At 39.9% G+C, this 24,607-nt stretch overlaps 1 protein-coding gene across 4 annotated transcripts in view; it reads right to left on the bottom strand.

Annotated features, from left to right (window-relative positions):
* phkb (phosphorylase kinase, beta) overlaps nucleotides 1-24,607 on the bottom strand; it is a 262,162-nt gene that overhangs the window by 132,261 nt on the left and 105,294 nt on the right. For all 4 annotated transcript variants that reach the window (XM_060838109.1, XM_060838108.1, XM_060838110.1 and 1 more), the window contains 3 exons: nucleotides 19,536-19,631; nucleotides 11,579-11,776; nucleotides 80-137 (listed from right to left, as the gene is read on the bottom strand). In XM_060838109.1, coding sequence (XP_060694092.1) covers nucleotides 80-137; nucleotides 11,579-11,776; nucleotides 19,536-19,631 — 352 coding nt within the window. The remainder of the gene's footprint in view (nucleotides 1-79; nucleotides 138-11,578; nucleotides 11,777-19,535; nucleotides 19,632-24,607) is intronic.

Raw genomic sequence — 24,607 nt, 5'->3', positions numbered from 1 at the left:
ATGAATCAAAAAGTGACATATTTCAGATCTTAAAGCAAAAACTGTTTTCCAAACGAAATAAACTTCAAGGTCTACTCACCGTCAATGATCAAATAAATATAAAACAAAGGAAATTCACATTCAATGCCATCGAACAGCTAGAAAAGAAAAGAAAATCAATATTTTCAGTTAATGAATATTATAAACATGAGGTTTATAAGTTTGTGATGTTTGGTACTGTGTCGAATTTAGGGTAAATCAAAGAGCATTACAAAACCTATTCCCTGTTAAAGATTAAAGGAAAGTCCAAACTTTTAAGTCCTGCTCTGATTTGCGTTTCCAAAATGCAGCACCTCACATTTATCTAAATTAAACTCCATCTGCCACTTCTCACCCCACTGGCCCATCTAATCAAGATCCCGTCACACACTGAGGTAACCTTCTTCGCTGTCCACCATATCTCCAAATTTGGTGTCATCTGCAAATTTACAAACTATACCTCCTTTGTTCACATCCAAATCATTTATATAAATGACGAAACGTAGTGCACCTGGCACCAATCCTTGTGGCACTCCACTCGTCACAGGCCTCCAGTCTGAAAAGTAATCCTCCACCATCACCCTCTGTCTTCTACCTTCAAGCCAGTTCTGTATTCAAATGGCTAGATCTCCTTGTATTCCACAAGATCTAACCTTGCTAATGAGTCTACCATAGGGAACTTTCTCGAACGCCTTAATGAAGTCCATATAAATCACGTCCACCACACTGCCCTTATGAACACTCTTTGTTACTTCTTCAAAAAAAATCAATCAACTATGTGAAACATGATTTCTCACGCACAAAGCCATGTTGACTATCCCTAATTAGTTATTGCCTTTTCAAATACATGTAAATCCTGTCCCTCAGGATTCCTTCCAACAACTAGTCAGGCTCACTGATTTATAGTTCCCTGGTTTTCCTTACCACCTTTCTTAAATTGTTAAAAATCACACAACACCAGGTTATAGTCCAACAGGTTTAATTGGAAGAACACCAGCTTTCGGAGCGACGCTCCTTCATCAGGTGATACTGGAGGGCTATATCGTAACACAGAATTTATAGCAAAAATTTGCAGTATGATGTAACTGCACACACCCTTATAGACACACATAATCCCACACTCACACATGCACCCCCTCACAGAATTAAGACACTCTGCACTCACCACACACACACACACATTCTCACACTCACAACCCCCACCCCAGACAGACACACACACACAGACAGACAAAGACCCACACGCACACACATATTTTGTGGGGTGAATTTGTACTTGCAGAGTTACATTGCACTTTGCTCAAAAACTGCATACATTCATGTAGCACTCTGTTATCTCACTTTTTAGATTAGAATCAATCTAAACATCAGGTCATAGACAGAGAACACAGGTGGCTAACACCTTCAACATATTGTCTAGCGATCACCATTGTTAACAGCTAACCTGAGAATGCAACTTTAAAAAAAAGGTTTTGTGATTTACACATGAAACAAGTGAAACTATCACTGTATTCTAACAGATGAAAGGCTTAACAATCAATTTTTCAATGTATAATTTCAGTTACATCACACTGCAAATTTTTGCTATAAATTCTGTGTTACGATCGAGCCCTCCACTATCACCTGATGAAGGAGCGTCGCTCCGAAAGTTAGTGTGCTTCCAATTAAACCCGTTGGACTATAACCTGGTGTTGTGTGATTTTTAACTTTCTACACCCCAGTCCAACACCGGCATCTCCAAATCTTCTTAAATTGTGGCATCATGTTCGCCAACCTCCAGTCTTCTGGCACCTCGCCTGTGATTATCGATGATACAAATATCTCAGCAAAGGGCCCAGCAATAACCTCTCTAGCTTCTCACGGGGTTCTAAGGTACACTTTTATGCATTTCAAGATATCCAGCACCTCATCTTCTGTAATAGGCACATTTTTCAAGATGACACTGATGCTAAATACTGGTATCTCCCTCATCTCCTGCAGCTGCACATATAGGCTGCCTTGAGGCACCCTATTCTCTTCTTTGTTACTCTTTTGTCCTTAATGTATTTATAAAAAAAACTATTTGGATTCTCCTTAAACTTATTCGCCAAAGCTATCTCATGTCCCCTTTTTGCCTTCTTGATTTCAGTATACTCCTACTGCCTTATCCTCTTCTAAGGATTCTCTCGATCTCTGCTGTCTATACCTGACATATGCTTCCTCCTTTTTCTTAAGCAAAATCTCAATTTCTCTAGTCATCTAGCATTCTTTATACCTATCAGCCTTTCCTTTCATGCTAACAGGAACATACTGTCTCTGGATTTTCGTTACCTCATTTTTGAAAGCTTCCCATTTTCCAGCCATCCCTTTACCTGCGAACATCTGCCCCCAGTCAGCTTTTGCAAGTTCTTGCCTAATACCATCAAAATTAGCCTTCCTCCAACTTAAAACTTCAACTTTTAGATTTGGTCTATCCCTCTCCATCACTATTTTAAACCTAATGGAATTGTGGTTGCTGAGCCCAAGGTGCTCCCCCACTGACACCTCAGTCACTTGCCCTGCCTTACTTCCAAGAGTAGATTAAGTTTTGCACCTTCTCTAGGAGGAACATCCACATACTGAATCAGAAAAATTTCTTGTACATACTTAACAAATACCTCTCCAAATAAACCCTTAAGACTATGGCAGTCCCAGTCTATGTTTGGAAATTTAAAATTCCTGATCATAACCACCCTATTATACTTACAGATAACTGAAATCTCCTTACAAATTTGTTTCTCAATTTCCCGCTGACAATTAGAGGGTCTATAAAATAATCCCAATAAGGTGATCATCCTTTTCTTATTTCTCAGTTCCACCTAAATAGCTTTCCTGGATGCATTCCCAGGAATATCCTCCATAAGTACAATAGTAATGTTATCCCTTATCAAAAGCACCACTTCCCTTCCTCTCTTGGCCCCCCGCCCCGCCCCACCCCTCCCCTCCCCTCCATTTTCTACCCTTCATATACCATTATATCCTGGAACATTAAGCTGCCAGTCTTGTCCATCCCTGAGCCATGTTTCTGTAATTGTTATGATATCCCAGTCCCACGTTCCTAACCATGCCCTGAGCTCATCTGCCTTCCCTGTTAGGCCTCTTGCATTGAAGTAAATGCAGTTTAATTTATCAGTCCTATCTTGTTCTCTGCTTTCTTCCTTCCTACCATGACTGTTTTACTTGCTCCTTTTCCCAATTGTACCAGTTTCAAATTGATCTCTTTTCTCACTATTTCCCTGGGTCCCCTTCTCCCCGCCACCGCCCCCCACCTTACTAGATGAAATCCTCCTGAGCAGCTCTAGCAAATCTCCCTGCCAGTATATTAATCCCCTTCCAATTCAGGTGCAATCCATCCTTCTTATACAGGTTGCTTCTACCACAGGAGAGATTCCAATTATCCAAAAATGTGAACCCTTCTTCCATTCACCAGCTCCTCAGCCATGCATTCATCTTCTCTATCTTCCTATTCCTACCCTCACTAGCTCATAGCACTGGGAGTAATCCAGATATTACTATCCTTGAGGATCTTCTTTTTAAATTCCTGCCTAACCTTTTAGAGACACTCTTCAGAATCTCATTCCCTAAGCCTTCCTAAGTCATTGGTTCCAATGTGGACAATTACCTCCTTCTGGTTTCTCTCGCCTTTGAGAACATTCTGTACTTCTCGGAGACACCCTTGATCCTGGCACCAGGGAGACAACAGACCATTCTGATTTCTCATCTGTCAATGCCTCTGACTAGAGAGTCCCCTATTACAATCGATCGCTTGGAACCTGATGCACCCCTTATTACATTACAGCCAGTCTTGATATCAGAAACTTGACTGTTCATCCTACATTCCCATGAGAGTCCATCACCCCCTACAGTTTCCAAGATAGCATACTTGTTTGAAATGGGGATAGCCATAGAAAACTCCTGCACTACCTCTCCTACCTTTCCTGGAGTTAACCCATCTATCTGACTATATCTGCGACCTTTCTCCCTTCCTACAACTGCTATCCATCCCATCTCCTAGCTCGTGTAAATCCCTCATTGCCTCTAACTGTTGCTCCAACCAATCCATTCAATTTAATAGGATTCACAACCTAAGACACCTCCTGCAAACATAATGTTAACTGTTCTTACACTCCCACATCGAACAAAAACAGCACATCACTTTACTAAAGGCCATCTTTGATCCTTCACACTCGATAGACCCAAAAAATAGCACCATTGTTTTGCTCTAAAAAAAAGTGCTCCAGGCTAACGTAGTACTTACTGTTTATATTTTTAAAATTTAATCAAAAGACAGGTATCAGTGAAACATATAATCTAGAAAGAACCCACTCTAAGGCTGGGGCTGTTTTCCCTGGAGCGTCGGAGGCTGAGGGGTGACCTTATAGATGTTTATAAACATCATGAGGGGCATGGAAAGGATAAATAGACAAGGTCTTTTCCCTGGGGTGGGGGAGTCTAGAACTAGAGGGCATAGGTTTAGGGTGTGAGGGAAAGATATAAAAGAGACCTAAGGTGCAACTTGTTTCACACCCAGGTGGTGTGTGTATGGAATGAGTTGCAAGAAGAAGTGGTGGAGGCTGATACAATTGCAGCATTTAAAAGACATCTGGATGGTATATGAATAGGAAGGGTTTAGACGGATATGAGTCAAGTGCTGGCAAATGGGATTCGATTAGGTTAGGATATCTGGACGGCATGGACGAGTTGGACCTAAGGGTCTGTTTCCTTGCTGTACATCTCTATGACTGTAAGTTCTGAAGTGTTCAGACTTGGAAACAACAGCAACAACATGTGGTTTACAGTAGCTGGACTAGCAGTCTCTGAAGTCCCAAGGTGTTGAGAATGTTAGCTTGTAATCAATTATGCTTTTAAATGTCCATTTAATTTCAAGGTAGAATAACACGGAGGGCTAAAGACTAATTCATTTGTATATTTACCATATTGTAAAGCCAATATGATTTACACTGTTGCGGAGACAGGCAGTGAGAGGTTTAGGGTTTTCTTGAAACTTTCAGTCAAGTAATCTACCAAACAGAAGAAGCAGCTAATGGCTAAAAGTCTCGATAGTCCAATACACAGGAACACTGGCATGAATTCAAGCTGGGATTCAAAAGACCAAATTTATGAAGATTTGAGAGACACAGAGTCTCCAGACAGAACACTGAATTTAAGTTTTGGGTTGAAAGATTACAGGCTATGAAAGGAAAGGAATGGAAGTTGGGAATTAAATGCTTTGGGCTAGGTCTGGGAATTAATGCTTTGGGCTAGGTCTGGGAAAATTAAATGACAACTTAAGGGATTGTGTAAACGACGTCAGCCATGACCCTGCTGAATGTCTGGACAGATTCAAGGGGCTGAAAAGTCTACTTTTGCTATTTTTTATGGTCCATTACGTTGAAATTTCTCTTACAAGAAATGGGGAGGTTCTGTTTGAAGTTCTCTTTGGACAAGTTGAGTTAATGCGAAAATGCATGACAGATTAAGTATAACGTGAATAAATGTGAGGTGTTCCACTTTGGTAACAAAAACAGGAAGGCTGTTTATTATCTGAGCTGCAAAAGATTGGGAAAGGGAAAAGTGCATTGAAACCTGGGTGGCCTTGTACAACAGTTGTTGAAAGCACACCTCTCAACAGGTAATGAAGGAGGCAAATGGTATGTTTGCCTTCATAGACAGGATTTGAGTACAGACTGGGGATGTCTTGCTGCAATTGTATAGAACCTTGGGGAGACCAGTCCCGGAGTCCTACTGCAATTTTGGTCTGCTTATCTGAGGAGCAACATTCTAGCTATGGTGGAAGTGCAATAAAGGTGAGGCAGACTGATTCTTGGGATGGCAAAACTGATGAAGGAAGAAAGACTGGATAGATTCAGATTTTTGTTTGAGTTTAAAACAATAATAGAGGTGGGGGGCATCTCATGGAAACCTATAAAATTCTAATAGAACTAGACAGCAGAAATGCAAGAAGGATGTTACTAATGACTGGGGATTCCAGAATCAGGAATCACAGTCTTAGGATACAGAGTAGGCCACTTGAGAAAGAAACTGGGAGAAATTTCATCACCCAGAGTGGCGAGCCTGTAGAATTCTCAGCCACAGAAAACAGTTGAGGCCAAAACATTGAATGTTTGCAATTAGTTAGAAATCTGAGGTAGACTGGACAGTTTTTATTCTCAAAAGTGGCTATCTGGATGCATAAAATTCCTGGAACTCTCCCTTCAAGACCAGCGACATGCAACTTGCAGCAGAATTCACCCTTCAACCCTGTATGCTAACCCAGCTGACAAAGATGAGTTCACAGAGATCTACCTTGAATGGCTCTCCCAAGGACAAATTATCACCCTTGGCAATCAGTGCTAGAGTTGGCTATGACAGCCATCTATGGAAGGGAGCACTCAGAAACCAGGAATTTGGAAAATGCAATGAAAACAGGCATCAATTCTTATAACTTTTTGCAGAAAAACAGCAGTCCAAAGCCAACATCTTCCTTCCCAAAAAGATCATTTCAAGATTACATGGGCACATCACGGCTCCAAACACTGGCACCTTACATCTTAGTGCACCAGATGTAACCAAAATGTACACCATTACGACATCATGCACAGGAGATTCATGCCCAGTCTGTCTGCCATATAGGCTATCAACTCCACTCAAAGCTGAAATTTCACTTTAAGCCTAACCCCAAGAGCAAACCTAGCCCCAACCTCTAAAAAGAAATTTTGACTGGCAAGTGCAAACCTCATTTTGAGTGATGGACATCAAGCAACCTTATACATGAAACAGGAACACCCTGACCTTACTACTGATCTGGCACCAGAAGAACTCTGGGAACACATCAAAGCTACAACAATGGATATTTCCAATTGGTTATCAGATCCAGCACTAAGAAGAATGAGGACTGGTTTGATGACAAGGAATTCCAGAACTTGCGAGCAATACAAAGGTCAGCTCCATGGACAGACCTCTCTCAGCTGGCCAACCAAGCAAAAGAAAGCCAAGCATGGAGCTCTTTCCAACATAAATCCTTATAACATTTTAGTAGTATTTAGATGTACACTTGCAATGCTGTGGCAAACCAGGCTATGGGCCAAGAGCTGGGAAATAGGATTAGTAATAGTTAGATAGTTTTTGACTGTTGCAGACTTGATAGGCTTAATTTCCTTTTTCTGTGCTATGGACCCCTATGATTCTGTAAACTGAGGAACAACCAAAATCAGTGATAGATTGTGAGAAAAATTCAACTGTACTTTGATACTGGTGATAGAAGAAGCTTCTGCAAAACACTAAAACTGGCTATAGACGAGCAGATGAAACCAAAAACTCTCTGACGAGCTCCCAAGGCAAGACACTGCACATTGACAAGGAGTTAGTCCTGGATCTCTGGCTGTAGCACTTTGAAAAGATCTTCAGTCCCAAGTAATAAAGCAGGATACTGCCTTTAACCACACTAAACCACTGCCTGTTAAAGAAGAACTGGATAGCGATTCTGGAAGAAACTGTCCAGTAACCAGATGAAGAGCAACAAAACCCCTGGAGGTGTTGGAATGCCACCCTAAGCTTGAAACGTGGTTGATCTGCCCTCATAGTAAGGCTGAACTATGTTGCTGTGCGTTTAGAGACACGTGTAAGCCAGTCCATGTAAGGACAGCCGACTTCCTTCCCCTAAAGGGGTTTTCACAACAATCAGATTAGCCTAAATTCTACATTTTATTGAATTAAAATTTCATCACTGTGGGATTCATGTGTCCTGAACAGTTGCCTGGGGATGTGGATTATGGGACTGGTGTAATTAACATTATGGAACTCCTTTTTCTTCTTCATCTTTACCATCTTCAGTAGGATGTCGAAGAAAGAGAGATAACATCCTGAGGAGGGAGTTGACATAAGCTTCTAGATGGATTTGGTCTTTCTAAACTTGGGCATCTACAGAGCCACATGAAAATGTAAGAAAAGAACTCATCAGTAAACTCCTTTTTTCTGATGATTGCACTCTCCTGGCCCACAGCAAATCAGACTGGCAATGTATACACACACAAAAAATAGAACTGTGTATGCTGGAAATCAGAGAAAATTTAAAAAAAAATTGCTGGAAAAAACATAGCAGGTCTGGCAGCATATATAACATCATTTTTGGTGCAGCTCTTCAAACTAAAAATCAGTTTAGAGAAAACAAGAGTCCTGCATCAGCCTGCACTGCAAGACAAACACAGACATTAAGTATTGCTACCAAGAGAACCGCCATCAAACAAGTTATCCATTTGAAAGCACCATCTCATTTTGTTGCACCACAGACAAGGAAGTGGATAATAGGCTATCAAATGCAAACAACATATTCAGCTGCCTTCACAAGAGGAAAGGAGAAACCACAGCCTCAATGTACTGTATAGACCAAATTCAAAATGTAAAATATTGTCATCCTCATCGCCTTTCTATTTGATTTCACATTATGCATCCTGTACCAATGTTATGACCACTCTCACAGTGCTTCCATCACTGCCAACTCGACAACATCCTCAAGGTGCACATTTTTGCTATCACAATTTCTATAACTAAATGGAAGACAGGTCAAAGCAAAGATAGAGGCTTTAGCCTCCAAACACCTCAAAAGAGAGGTTACAGTAGAAAGTAGAAAGGTTGCTTCAAATATATGTTCATTAATTTAGGACTTACAAATAGTAATTTGACAGTATAGAAATTGAGTCTTGAGCTCTTCAAAACAATTTGCATGAATATCAATCTAAAGGGAAACGCTTATTTAATAAGTAAGAAAAATGTGTTGACTGGTAAGCAAATGAACTCTGAGTGGAAGAGCTACTATCATAGAGAACGCACTAACTAGATGAAGACTGAGTATACTTCAAGCTTTGTTCAAATTTAAACCAAATCAGGTTGCCCCTGATTTCTCAGAGTGTTGTCTTGACCAATGAATCAGGGAATGGCTGATCCTACATTGTTAAATTAAAACAGGTGCAAAGTACGTTAATATTCTTCCTGTCCATAAAGAATACGGGCGGCACAGTGGTTAGCACTGCTGCCTCACAGCGCCAGAGACCCGGGTTCAACTCCCACCTCAGGCGACTGTCTGTGTGGAGTTTGCACATTCTCCCCGTGTCTGTGTGGGTTTCCTCCAGGTACTCCGGTTTCCTCCCACAATCCAAAAATGTGCAGGTTAGGTGAATTGGCCATGCTAAGTTGCCCATAGTGTTAGGGGCAGGGGTAAATGTAGGGGAATGGGTCTGGATGGGTTGCGCTTCGGCAGGTTGGTGTGAACTTGTAGGGCCGAAGGGCCTGTTTCCACACTGTAAGTAATCTAATCTAATCTAAGTAATCTAATCTAATAGGTTCCAATGTATTTTTATACATGTAACTTCCATTGTGCACAGATGTGCCACACTATGAGCCAGACTGATTATCCTAGTTTAGTTGTTAGCATAATTTGTAACACAGTTGGGATTACTTAACATAAGTTTTCCAATTGCAGAAAATCATTTAATGTTCGAGACTGTGCTTTGAGTTTTACAAGCATGAGATGAATGGGCACGATCAGTCCCTTGCCTGTTGTGAACAGTAAAAGAGACATGAGGTTTGATATGATCCATCAGCCTTTGGTGCATATCGCCTACACACCTAGTGTTATATCGACACTGAAATTCATTTGCCATATGACTCAACTTCATGCAAGTCACTGTATCTTTTTGGGTTTACAGCAGCAGCTGTTACTGATGGACATCACCTGTGTTGCTGCTGCACAATAGCAATGCGAAATAATCAGTTTCATCTCTTGCTCAAAGTTCTGAGATACCTTGTCAGAAGTAGACTGACCATTTTCAAGAACTGAAAATGACCCTTGGGCTCATTCATGAGTTTGTGTGATATCCAGTGTGATATGGTCTGACCTAGGCAGTCATCATACAGTCATGCAGCACGGAAACAGGCCCTTCGGTTCAACTAGTCCACACCGACCAGACATCTAGTCCCATTTGCCAGCATTTTGCCTATACCCCTCAAAACCCTTCCTATTCATGTACCTAACCACATGTCTTTTAAATGCTGTTATTGTATCTGTCTCCACCACCTCCTCTGGCAGTTTGTTCCATATACACACCACCCTCTGTCCCTCTTAAATATTTCCCCTCTCACTTTAAAACTATATCCTTTAATTTTTGACTCACTTCCTCTAGGAAAAAGACCTTGGCTATTCACCCCATCCATGCCCCTCATGATTTTATCTACCTCTATAAAGGTCACCCCTCAGACTTTGACACTCCAGGGATAAAAGCCCCATGCTTTTCAGCCTCTCCCTATAGCTCAAACCCTCCATTCCTAGCAACATCCTTGTCAAATTTTTACTGAACTCTTTCAAGTTTAACAAATGGTACCTTATAGAAGTTCACAAAATCATGAGGGATATAGATAAGTTGAATGGCAGGTGTATTTTCCTGAGGTGGGGCATGTCAAGACTAGTGGCGCATATCTTTAAGCTGAGAAGAGAAAGATTTTGAACTAACAGGAGGGTACATTTTTTAAGCACAAGATGAGTGGTTAGTGTGTGGAATGAACTTCCTGAGGAAGTGGTGGATGCGGGTACAGTTACAACATTGAAAAGATATTTGGATAAGTACATGAATAATAAATGTTTGGAGGGATATAGGCCAAGCGCAGGCAGGTGGGAGTGGTTTGGGATTATGGTTGAAATGGATTGGTTGGACCAAAGAGTATGTTTCCGTGCTGTACAACTCCTCGACTCTGTAACATCTTTCCTATGGCAGGGACACCAGAATTAAATACAGTATTCCAAAAATGGCCTAACAAATGAAGTGTATATCTGCAAAATTACATCTCAATTCCTATACTCAATGCAGTGACCAGTGAAGGCCAGCGCACCAAACACCTCCTTCATCACCCTGTCTACTTGCGACCGCACTTAGAAGGGATATGCACCTGCACTCCTCGGTCTCTGTTTGGCAACGGTCTCCAGGGCACTACCATTAGCTCTATAAGTCCTGCCCTGTTTACCTTACCTAAATGCAAAGCTTCACATTTACCTAAATTACACTTTATCTGCAACTCCTCAGTCCATGGGCCCATCTGATCAAGATCCTGTTGTACTCTGAGACAACCTTCTTCACTATCCACTACAACTTCAATTTTATCTAATAGGATGGCTTTGATACAGCTTTTATGTAAACATCAAGCTTACGTGGTGAAGGAGCTTAGACCACATTAATGAGGTTGTTGCTGTGGCTAATCTCATCGTGCATGAAACTGTCAGAGTCTCGATGCATACATTGTTCAATGAATGTAGGCTTGTGACAGCTAATAGGAAAGAGTCCACTTGAAGATTTCTCAACCAGTTTGACAAGGGAAGGAAAGGAAGCTTCCCCTTTACCTTAATATTCTTGTGAATTGCCCTGTTCAGTGCCAGATGAAAAACTTCAAAAAACACCGGACATTTTTCAGTCATACTTACTTTTTTTTTCAAAATAACTCAGCAAAATAGCATTTATTAGAATGTTTTAGGAAAATGATAACTTATCTAAAGTACCTTGATTTCTGCCGGTTTATAGTAACGCCGTGAATGGTCCTCCAATCCTGTCCTGTATCCATCTCTTAAGAAACGTTTTAATCCATATTTTCCATTCAGTTTACGAACAACTTTCTCAAGAGTTTGATCAAACAAGGCATCATCATCCACTGCAAATGCAGGGTAACTTATACACGGCAGTAAAGCAGCATCTGTATTCTGGAAAAATATCATAGGATATAATTAAACATTTTATTTGGTTGCCCAGCAGCAATGTACTTTACTTGGTTCAAAATGACAAATGATATGTTTAAAAAAAAGCAATAAATATATGTAACTATGCATTCAAATGAAAAACGATATCTCTGCAAAATCACACTCACTTGAAGGAAATGAATAAAGAGAATTTTAGATGAAGTGTAAATTTGAAATGAAACTATAACTAATAAGAAATTAAAGTTATGAATTGACATTTAAGTTGTGAACTACTATATAAACATTGTTGAGGATTCTGCCCGGTCCCTATGCACAACTCCAAGAACTGTCCAGTAAATTGAAGATTCTGCTGGGCAATCCCTCCATGCCTGGAACTCTCTGAACGCATCCATTTAAATCAGCCAATTCACAGAGTTCTGTAATAGTGAAGTAAACTCTTACTCAGCAAAAGGTACACTATTAAAATCCTAATCAAATTCATCAATTATTAAACTGGCCCCCTTAACTTACCACACACCCACCACTAACTACACTACCTCAGGCCCTGACATCACCTCAACTCTGACTCGACAATCTCCTGTTTACTCAAGACATGACAACTTCCAACACTGGCCCCAACAGTTCATTCTAATCAAGAGATCTGACATCTCAGTCACTAAACCCAACAGATTGCTTCTGTGCCCTGGTCTCAGTGTCCCCCTAACTCCTAGGACCTGGTACCACATTCCCAATATGCTTCTTCCTTCCCTGGGACCTAATACCCAGCAAACTAGCTAACCCTGACAAAGGACCTGACTCCATGCCTTCTGGCGCTTGCTCCCATTGCTACCTCACTCCTCTGCCACTGGACCTGACACCATATCTCCCTACTACGGCAGGAGGCCACGAGAGCCCAAGACCACATTCAACCCTGCCATCTTCTACAAACCTTGACTGATGATCACTTACCTGGCCCCTTTTCAATTTGCATACTGACTCCTTACCACCTTGGCACCTTACTTCTTGGTACCCCCAACCTGGCATCTTATTTCTACCTATCTGGCACATTACTGACCAAGCATCTTACCCCTAACCATCTGACACATGAACTACATGACACTCTATTTCCAAACTGCCAAGCATCCCACTTACCTAGCACCTAACCCCTTACCTACTTGGTACATTGCTCTCTTGGCACCCTAAACTCATATTTCCTTTATATACTTAACCTCTCATAGGAAGGGTTAAACTGGCTCTCTGCCATGTTGGACCTTTAAAGTACAGAATACAGCAACAAACCGCTCTGGGCTATGATGAATCTGTCAGAGTGAAAGTACAACTCTACATTTCTTAAGGAGCCCTAATCAGAATCCACTGTCAGAAATGCAAAGTTGTTCCATTCCAGGAAGTTTATCAACCCTGAGAGAGAAAAAAAAAACCTTCTTCTGTCCTAAAATGGTGACCCCAAATTTTAAAGCAGTACCCCTGGTTCTGGATTAGGCAACAAGAGTAAATATCCTTTCCACACCCACACACATTCAGAATCTTATACACTTCGATCACCTCGCACTCTTAAATTCCAGTGGAAACAAGCTCAGCCTGTCCAAGCTAACCTCTCAAATGCAACTCACTCATTCCAAGTATTAATCTTATAAAACTCCTCTGAATTAGATATATCATTCCTTAAATAAGGAGACCAGAAGTGTACACAGTATTTTGGATGTGTCTCACCAATGCTCTGTCTCGCTGAAGCATAATAGCTTTTATGTTTTATGTTATATTCCTCTCAAAAGAAAGGATAGGACCCCATTAGCCTTCTTGATTATGTGCACTACCTGAATCTCAGCTTACCTTGATAGTGATCGCAAATTCATCTACCATGTCTGTACTCCCCTTATCTATATCAAGGATATAAATTGCAAATGGTTGAGGTCCCAGCACAGATGCCTGTGAGACTCTTACCTCATTTTCATACAACAGTGGAATTTGACAGACATTTTTAAAGTTTTCTGGATTTATAACATCAGTTTCATAGTTTCTTACAAATTGTAAATTATATGACTATTATACGAGTTCAGTCATGTTTCTAAGACTGCATACAGATGATAAAGGATCAATGTAAGCACATATTCTGTACTTTGGTGCCTCCCCAAACTATTTTCTGTTGAAAATTGACATGACCCTAGTCTCAAGCAAATATAAAACAGCAGCACAACATAGAACAAAGAAAAGTATAGCACAAGAACAGGCCCTTCAGCCGACAATGTTGCGCCGAACATGACTCCAAATTAGACTCATCCTTTCTACCTGTCCTTTCTCCACATCCTTCCACTCCTTGCATATTCATAAGTTTATCTAAAAGTCTTTTAAGTGTCCTCACCGTATTTACCTCTGGCAGCATGTTCCAGATTTCCACCCCTCTTTGTGTACAAAACTTGCCCCTCACAGCTCCTTTGAACATTCCCCTTCTCACGTTAAATGCATGTTTTAGACATTTCAACTCTGGGTAAAAGATTCTGACCATCAATCCTATCTATGCATCTCATAATTTTACAGACTTATATCAAGTCACCTCTCGGCCTTCGATGCTTCAGAGAAAACAACCTGAGCTTTGTAGCCTCTCTTTATAGTTCATACACTCTAATCCAGTCAAAATCCTGGTAAACCTCTTCCATACCCTCTCCAAACACTCCACATCCTACCTATAATATGGCAACCAGAATTGAACGCAATAGTCCAAGTGTGTCCTAACCAAAATTATGTCTCATATTTACCTCAGTTTAGAACTTTTATTCCTGGTCCATCCTTATCCTTTGCCATAACAATCCTAAATCAAATTGAGTTCTCAATCATAGAATCTCTACAGTGTGGAAACAGGCCATCAGGCCCAACAAGTCCTCACCAAACCTCCGAACAGTAACCCACCCAGACCCATTCCCCTACCATATTACTCTACAGTTACCCTTGACTAATCTACCTAACCTACATAGCCCTTAACACCATGGGCCATTTAGCATGGCCAACTCACCTAACATGCACATCTTTGGATTGTGGGAGGAAACCAGAGCACCCGAAGAAGACCCACACAGATACAGACAGAATGTGCAAACTCAACATAGACAGTCACCAGAGGCTGGAATCGAACCCAGGTTCCTGATGCTGTGAGGCAGCAGTGCTAGTTTTGATCACTAACTCCAAAATGTGTCCTTATTGAAACACCTTCCTCTTGTACATGCTCAATTACCAAAATTAGGCTCAGAACTACCCTTTCCCTTGTTGGGTTTTATATGAACTATCATCACTGAACCTCCTAGCTTCACCACTCAGAGTTACCCATTGACCAGAAACTTAATTGAATCAAATATATGATTACAATAGCAGGCCAGAAGCTGCAAACTCTGTGGTGTGATGCGCACCTTCTGAAACCTTAAGGAATGTATCAAGAGCACGATGGATAATCTGCCCAGATGTCTGCAGTTCAAACAACATTCAAGAACCTCAAGTCCATCTAAGCCAAACGAATCTCCTAGATGTAGTTTAAGAACCTTGCTCGTTCATTACCTTTCATACTAAAACTCTCCCTACTAATTCTTGCATAGTTAAAATCCACTTATTATTCTGATAAGCTTCTGAAATTTAATTACACACTTAACTTCTATGTTTTCCTAACACTTTCATGTATCTCTCTCTCTCACACACACAAAAAACAGCGCATTTACCCCTTTTTGAGATGTTTTCTTCCTTCTAACTATATGGTCTCATTTAATGATCCTTCCAAGGTATCATCCCTCCTCTCTGCTATAATTTATTCCAGTATAGCAAAATTCAGTATATAATTATTGGTTTCTGTGCATCATAGATCAATATATGCACCATCATATCAATATGAAAATTTACAAATGGAGATGTTGCTCACAGGCTATGATTTGCTGCTCTACACTGTGTGCAGTTTAGTGTTTCATCCAACATGATTAGCCATTTGGATATAATGTCAGGTCAGTCTGATCATCATCACCTAAGGAATTTGATACTTAATGAATCCATATTAATTGAAAGTATCAATATTAATTGAGAGCTTTAAATGATTTTGCCTTCTGGAAGGTATGATCTAAGGATCAGGGATGTAGGCCATACCACAGGAATCAAGGCTTATTTGCTTCTTGTTGAGAATGTCTGATTTCATAGTTCCTTTAGAAAATAACTTTAGATAAAGAATTGAATTCTAAATGTAAATAAATGGAAAATCTTGGTTGAGAAACTGGCATATGGATCATGGTACTTACATACTTACTCACTTAGAAGAGTCACTGGTGTTTATTAAATAAGTTATAGTTACAAGTGAGAAGACTTAAGCAGTGCCAAAGCCACAAAGAGCTTTTAGTAGATACAGGGGGATCTATATTTATCTCAATAAGTAATTTTAATTATGAATTTCATAGCTCATGCATCTTCAGTATTCTATCAATGAACTTTTCTCTACCATACCATCAGAAAAGGGGATGATCATTGATGATTACACAATATTCAGTACAATTTGTGATTTCTCAGATATTAAGCTGTCCATGTCCATGTGAAGCAGACCTAACCAACATTTCAGACAATGATCAAGACATATTCTAACCATTCTCTCTTTGAATTCAATGTCGTTATCATCACTGAATCTCCCAGTTCCAACACCCTGAGAGTTGCCTATTGACCCAGAAACTGAATTGAATCAAATACATAAATACCACGGTTACAGGAGGAGGTCAGAAGCTTTGTGGTGTGAAACACATCTTCTGAAACCTCAAGGCATGTGTCAAGAGCATGATGGAATACTCTCCCGAGATGACTGCAGTTCAAACAACATTTAAGAAGTTCAACTCCATCCAAGACAAAATAGTCCACTTGACCAGCACCCCATTCACCATCTTCAACATGCATGATGTTAGCAGAGTGTGCCACCTACAAGATGCACTGCAGTAATTCACCAAAATTTCTTTGCAGAACTTCTCTCTGAAACTCCCTCATTTAGAACAATAAGCATAGCAGGTGCATGGGAATGCAGCAATCTGCAAATTCTCCTCCAAGCTACACACTATACATGTTTAACAGAGTCAACACCTAATAGCGAAGCATATTCTGAAACAAAAATACCTTAGAAGAACTTCTTTAATTTCTTCACTGAGCTTGCTTTTCCATTTAAATACAATCTCCCATTCGTTCTGGCTCTTTCTTATATACATTTTAACACTGTTTGCATTTTTTGACATTCTAATGCTCCTTTGCACATATATTTTAATATGACCAGCTAGTTAATTTTCAATTCCCATTTGTCTTATTACCTTTAACTTCTAGGTACTTAGCATCCTAATGACAGAATTCTGATGAGATTCTGTATGTACTTCCTTCACAACTGCTGAGAAAATCATCCAATCAATCTCCCTGACAGTATTGTGGGGTGAACCTACATCATACAGATCACTGCAATCTGACAGTCCCCATTTATTCAATGCCAATTAGGAACAGGAAATAGATGCTGACTTAACCTGCAATGCCTACATCCTGAGGAAGAATTAAACAAAGTAATTCTCAGGCCAAAGAAGCTAAAAGCAACTTAGCAAACAATGAGGAAAATTCTTGGAAATAGCAAGTCTGGAAAAAGGACCACTGATTCCTCCATTAAAGATATAAATCATTTATATGCGTCTAATTACCTTTTACCTTTAAAACAATACGTTGAAAATTAGTTTACATTTTTGTTTGGAGCACCACAAAGCATGTCACATTAACATGGAGTTGGACTGTGGGTTTGGAAAGGTTCCTTTGTTTCAATTAAACTGCGCTTTTGCTCTCAGAAACAAGTAGCCAGTTTGATTGGAGCTTGTAGGCAAGGAGAGGTAGAATCTAAGATAAAGTAAAAAGCAGCAGTGGACTCATGAACTGTACAGAAACCGTGGAAGCAGACTAGGAGAAATCAGACTGGTCTATCCCAAGTCAGGACAATTAGAGTGGAGGCATTTCGGAACCAAGGTTCTTCCTGGTTTCTAAAGCAATGAGTATAAATGCAGTGAGATCTAAGTTTAAGAGAAGTCTACGTGGAATATTGAAAAAGAGTTTGACAGCCACTAGCAAAAGTTACAGGAAGGATCACCATGAAATCAAGTATCTCAAGGAATAGTTGAAAAGGAGAAACAAATTTATTTGAGAAAGTTGGTGGCATATTTGGTTTGTTCCTTATAAGTGAAGTGAATGATCCCTCAAGATCTTATATAAGGGGATGTTTGGATGAAATTAGGAAGAGAGAGGATGTCTGGGTGCATACTCGAAGACTTAGATTTTAGTGCAAAATTTATAGCACATGCTTAATTTCATCTTTTGACACAGTAAAATTTGTTTTGGGTTCAAAATGTGAAATTGTTTAGTCGATCACTGGGTGTTTAAATTTCTCTTTAAAGATTAATGATCTCTCCAGAGATTATAATATTTTGCACTAGCAAAAATAGATGAAGAATCTCCTGTCACATTTAAAAAACTATAATTTTGAATACTTTTGTTTCTTTGGCTTGTTATAGAGCTTGACAATGGAGGGAAACCTATGCAGCAATCATAAAAAGCAACATTCCCAAAATTAGGGAAACTCCAGCCAAATTAATTATTTCTTTAATTAGGATTTTGAAATCCTCATTACAATTGAAATCATCTAATTTAGATCCTTTGTTATCAAATCTCTCTAATCAAAGTGATTATAGTGCAACAACACTTTTCATAACCTTACTAATGTGATTCAAATAAATTCCTAATCACGGAGATAAATGTTCCGAGTGATTTCTGGAGGAAATTACATTGAAACAGTAACATTGCTGTTAAAATAGGCAGATGCTTTGCAATTAAAATGCACTGCTGAGATTTGCAGATTGAGATTGGATAACTTTTGAAAAAGTAACACTGTACTAAGCATAAATTCAGAACATTCTGTCTACCATCTACAAGTCAAATGTTATGAGTGTGATGGAATACTTTCCATTTGCCTGAACAGTTCCAGCTCCAATGTCACTCAAGGAGTTTGATACCAGCCAGGACAAAGTAGACATTTAACTGCCATGCCTGCACTACTTCCAATAATCAGTAACTACACAACTAAAGCACAGTGGCAGCAATGTGTATCCCCTATAAGGTATACTACAGCAACACACCCAAGCTCCTTCAACAGCATCTCTCTTACCTACAACCTCCACACCTATAAGTCAACAGCAGCAGATGCATGGGAACACCACCACATACAAGTCATCCTTCAAGTCTTACAGCATTCTGACTTGGAACTATACACCTTCACTGTAGCTAGGTCAAAATCCTGGAATTTCCCTTCTAATAGCATTGTGGATGTACCTACCCTCCATGGATGGCAGCTTACCAGCACCTTCTTCACAGCAATTAGACATGGCCAATAAATGATGGCTAGCCCAATTGTACCTATGTCCCATGAATGAACTTTTAAAAATTAAAGCAATATCTTGAATAATGAGTATGCCTGGGTATGCACATACTATGCAGTCTTAACCAATCAAACTTTTAATAAATCCATTACTTTGCAGAAATGCTAACTGCAAATGAAAATTGTTTATCCACAGGACCTAGTACAGGCAATATCTATTGGACAAAACAAAATCTGTAGGTGGACACATAAATCAGCACTTTATTGCATACCTTCCCAATTCAATAGAGGTTTCAAAATAATAAAGTCATGAACCATGAGAATGGTGTAAGCAATTGTCTCTTCATTTTGTGAAGATGTTCTACTTACGTGAGACCGTGATTCTCGTGGAAGCAACGAACACAATGTTTGTCTGTTCCGATTGTGAGCATCAAAATCAACAAAAATCACTGACCAAGAACATCCCTACAAATAAAATTAAAAGTGATAATAGAGTTTAATCATATCATACATATATTTATAGACGTACAGATGTTTAAGCAGGGAAGGAGGCAGAAGACTAGTAACAATAAACCAGTTAGCCTGACCTTGGTCATTGATGTGATTTGCAAAATCCGGTATTAAGGATGACACTGTGGAGTACGTGGGCATGCATGGTAAAATATGACTGAGTCAGCATGGCTTCGACAAGCAGAGGTCATGCCTGACAAATCTGTTACAATTGTTTGAGGAGATAATGAATGAGTTAGACAAAGGAAAGCGAGTGAACATGATCTCATTGGATTTCCAGAAGGTGTTTTACAAGGTGCCACGCAGGCAGCTGCTAAATAAGATAGCAGCCCATGGTGTTAGGAGTAAGTTACTGCCAGAGGATTGACTGAAAGGCAGAAGGCACAGAGTAGGGATATAGGAGTCTATTTCAGGATGGAAGACAGTGACTAGTGGAGTTCCACAGGAATCAATATTAGGACCACAACCATTCAGGTAATATATTAACGATATGGATGAAGGAACCGAGGGCACTGTGGCAAAGTTTACAGACAACACAAAGTTGGTTATGGGACAGGAAGTGGGGAGGCTGCACAAAGACTCGGACAGGCTAGAGGAATGGGCAAAGAAGTGCCAGATGGAATACGATACAGGACGGTGTGAGATTATATACACTTTGCTAGAAAGAATAGAAGTGTAAACTACTGTCTGAATGGGGAAAGGCTTCAGAAATGTGAAGCACAAAGGGAGTTGGGAGTCCTAGATCAGGATTTTCTTAAGGTTAACATGCAAGTTCAGATGGCACTTAGGAAAGCAAATGAAATATTAGCATTCATTTCAATAGGGCTAGAATAATAGTTCAGAAATATACTGCTAAGATATAAGGCTCTGGTCAGATCGCATTCGGAATATTGAGAGTAGTTTTGGGCTTTGTATCCAAGGATGGATATGTTGGCGTTGTAGGGGGTCCAGAGAAGATTTAAAACATTGATCCCTGGGATGAAGAACTTGTCATATGAAGGACTCTGGGTGTGTACTTGATGAATTTGAGAAGGATGAGGGTGGATCTGATTACAGAATACTGAGAGGTCTGGATAAAGTGGACATAGAGAAGATGTTGCCACTATTAGCAGGCCACAGCCTCAGCGTAAAGGGATCTTTTAGAATTGACAGGAATTTCTTTAGCCAGTGGGTTAGGGGGGAAGAGTGTTAATCTATGGAAATCACTGGTACAGAAGACTGTTGTCGCCAAGCCATCAAGTGTACTTAAGCTAGAGATAGATAGGTTCTTGATCAGTAAGAGGATCAAAAGGTTATGGGGAGAAGGTAGAAAAAAATCATAAGAAACATATCAACCATGACCGAATGGCACAGTAGACATGATAGGCTGAATGGTCTTATGGTACATGTACGAATGAGGTGTTATTTTCAAAATACAGATTTAAACCATGACAACAGCAGCTAGCATTTAATTAGTATCCTTAAAATAGTAAAACATTCCAAACCGTTTCATGGAGCAATTATCAGGCAAACCTTTGGCACCGACAATTTTAAACTTGACATTGTTTAGACATTCCTTATAATAAAGCTTTTTAGATATGAGATTAAAAAATTCTAATATCTGTACACCATGTGAGTGGAATCTATTAGATGCCCACCTGTTAACAAGGAAAAAAAGCTAAAGGAAAAGTTATGGTGCATAAGGACTGTGCAGCACTGAAAAGGTTTATTTCAATGGAAATCTTTCAGAGGTATATAAAACATAGAAAAGGACATAGAACATTACTGCGCAGAACAGGCCCTTTGACCCTCAATGTTGTGCTGACCTGTGAAACCGATCAGAAGCCCATCTAACTTACACTATTCCATTCTCCTCCATACATCTATCCAATGACTAATTCAAAGCTTGTAAAGTTGGTGAGTCTACAACTGTTGCAGGCAGTGTGTTCCATGCCCCTACTACTCTCTAAGTAAAAAAACTACTCTTGACATCTGTCCTATATCTATCACCCCTCAGTTTGAAGCTGTGCCCCCTTGTGCTATCCATCAGCATCCTATGAAAAAGGCTCTCATTGTCCACCTGATCTAACCTTCTGGTTATTAAATATGTCTCAATTAAGTCACCTCTCAACCTTCTTCTCTGTAATGAAAACAGCCTCAATTTCCTCAACCTTTCCTCATAAGATCTTCCCTCCATACCAGGCAACATCCAAGCAAATCTCCTCTGAACCCTTTCCAAAGCTTCCACATCCTTCCTATAATGTGGTGACCATGCCAGAATTTTGTCCAGCTTCACCATGACCTCATAATTCCGAAACTTGATCCTTCTACGAATAAAGCTGAAAATGTGTTGCTGGTTAAAGCACAGCAGGTTAGGCAGCATCCAAGGAATAGGAAATTCGACGTTTCGGGCATAAGCCCTTCATCAGGAACGCCCGAAACGTCGAATTTCCTATTCCTTGGATGCTGCCTAACCTGCTGTGCTTTAACCAGCAACACATTTTCAGCTGTGATCTCCAGCATCTGCAGACCTCATTTTTTACCCTCTACGAATAAAAGCTAACACACTGTATGCCTTCTTAACAGCCCTATCAACCTGGATGGTAACTTTAAGGGAAGTATGCATATGGACACAGAGGTCTCTCTGCTCATCTATACTACCAAGAATCTTAGCATTCGCCCAGTACTCTGCCATCCAGTTACCCCTTCCAAAGTGAATCACCTCACACTTTTCTGCATTAGGCTCCTTTTGCCACCTCCCAGCCCAGCTCTGCAGCTTATCTATACCCCTCTGTTACCTACAACATCCTTCAACACTATCCACTGTATCTACCTTAGTGTCATATGCAAATTTACTAACCCATCCTTCTACACCCTCATCCAGGTCATTTATAAAAATGAAAAACAACAGTAGACCCAAAACAGATCCTTGCAGTGCACAATAGTAACTGAACTCCAGGATGAATATTTCCCATCAACCAACTTCTTTCAGCTAGCCACTTTCTGATCCAAACTGCTAAACTGCCCTCAATCCCATGCCTCCATATTTTGTGCAATAGCCTACTATAGGGTACCTTATCAACGTCTTAGTGAAATCCATACACATCACAATAACCGCTTTACCCAATTCAACTGTTTGGTCACCTTCTCAAAGAACTCAATAAGGTTTGTGAGGCACGATCTACCCTTCATGAAACCATGTTGACTATCCCTAATCAACTTATGCCTATCGAGACAATTATAAATCCTACCTCTTATAACCTTTTGCAACACTTCATCCACAACTGAAGTAAGGCTCACAGGTCTATAATTACCAAGGTGGTCTCTACTCCCCTTCTTGAACAGTCTTCTGGTAGTATTTCTGTAGACAATGACGACATAAAGGTCAAAGCCAAAGGCAGGGCAATCTCCTCCCTGGCTTCCCAGAGAATCCTAGGATAAATTCCATCTGGCCCAGGGGACTTATTTATTTGCCCACTTTCCAGAACTTCTAACACCTCCTCCTTATGAACCTCAATCCCATCTACTCTAGTAGCCTGTTTCTTAGTATTCCCCTCGACAACATTGTCTTTTTCTAGTGTGAATACTGATGAAAAATATTTTTTCAGTGCTTCCCCTATCTCCTCTGACTCCACACACAACTTCCCATTACTGTCGTTGATTGGCTTTAATCTTATTCTAGTCATTCTTTTACCCCTTATATACTTATAGAACTAGCTTTAGTGTTTTCTGTGATCATATCCGCTAACAACCTTTCAATGTCCCCATCTCACTCGTCTTAGCTCTCTTTAGGGTCTTTCCTGGCTACTTTGTAACTCTCATCTGCCCTAACTGAGCCTTTACATCTCATCCTAACATAAGCTTCCTTCTTCCTCCTAGCAAGAGATTCAACTTCCTTAGTAAACCACAGCTCCTGCGCTCAAAAACTTCCTACCTGTCTGACAGGTACATACTTATCAACCACACACAGCAGTTTGAATAAATTCCACATTTCTATTGCGGACATATAATATGTCGCAGGACACCGGAAATAAAGTTAATAATTTTGGATGCATTTTGCTTGGAAGTGAGGTGAAGGAAGATTCGACTGAGACACTAAAGGCAGAACTGGATAATTATTTGGACAGAAATGAAGTGCAAGCAAATCAGGAAAAAATAGACAATTGACACTAGGTCATTTGTAAAGCTAATGCAAGTACAATCGACCAAATGGCTTCCTTGTTTAACTAACAAGATGAGATGGGACTTCACCTTGCTAGAAATATAACTGTAGATTAAGAAATTGATGCGTATGATATTTCAATAAGTCTTTGGGTCCAGTTCTTTTAGCAACACAGAATTATCATCACTGGTGAGGGACGCTTATTGTAGATTTGAAGTTAAGGATTATGTTGTTAAACTTGCAGTATATTGGAGTCAGAAAATGATTTCACAAAAATTAATCTTCTGGAATTATATTTTACTGTTCATCTTTACAGTGGGTCAAATGAATCTAGGATATTTTATGGTGCTGCAAATTAGGCATTAACTTGAAGGAAATGGCTAGAAAGCTATTCCTGTGATTCTGTTTCTGATGCATACCTGCTCTGTTCACCAAAGCATTAACATTTATACCTTTAGCTCCTAGGCATTGGAACTCTTTATTTAAACCAATTACTCCAATTTCTTTTATCCAGCTTCAGTTTATCTCCTCTCTACAGAATTTTCTTAAAATAGGCCTTTGATAAGATTTTGGTCACCAATCTCAATATTTCCATTTAAGGCTTAGTATCTACTTTTATCCATTATGCTTTTACAAAACACCATAGAATGTTTTTCTACGTATTCGGCACATTGAAGCAGGAGTAGGTTATGCTATCTGTTGAGCCTTCTCTCCTATTCAACTAGATCATGGCTGATTTTCTACCTGAATATAATTTTCCAGAACTATCTCTATATCCCTTGTTATCTTT

This window comes from Hemiscyllium ocellatum, chromosome 17, assembly GCF_020745735.1.
Source record: "Hemiscyllium ocellatum isolate sHemOce1 chromosome 17, sHemOce1.pat.X.cur, whole genome shotgun sequence".
Lineage (NCBI taxonomy): Eukaryota > Metazoa > Chordata > Chondrichthyes > Orectolobiformes > Hemiscylliidae > Hemiscyllium > Hemiscyllium ocellatum.
Note: the sequence above shows the minus strand (reverse complement) of the source record. Positions and strands in the feature narration are given on the sequence as shown.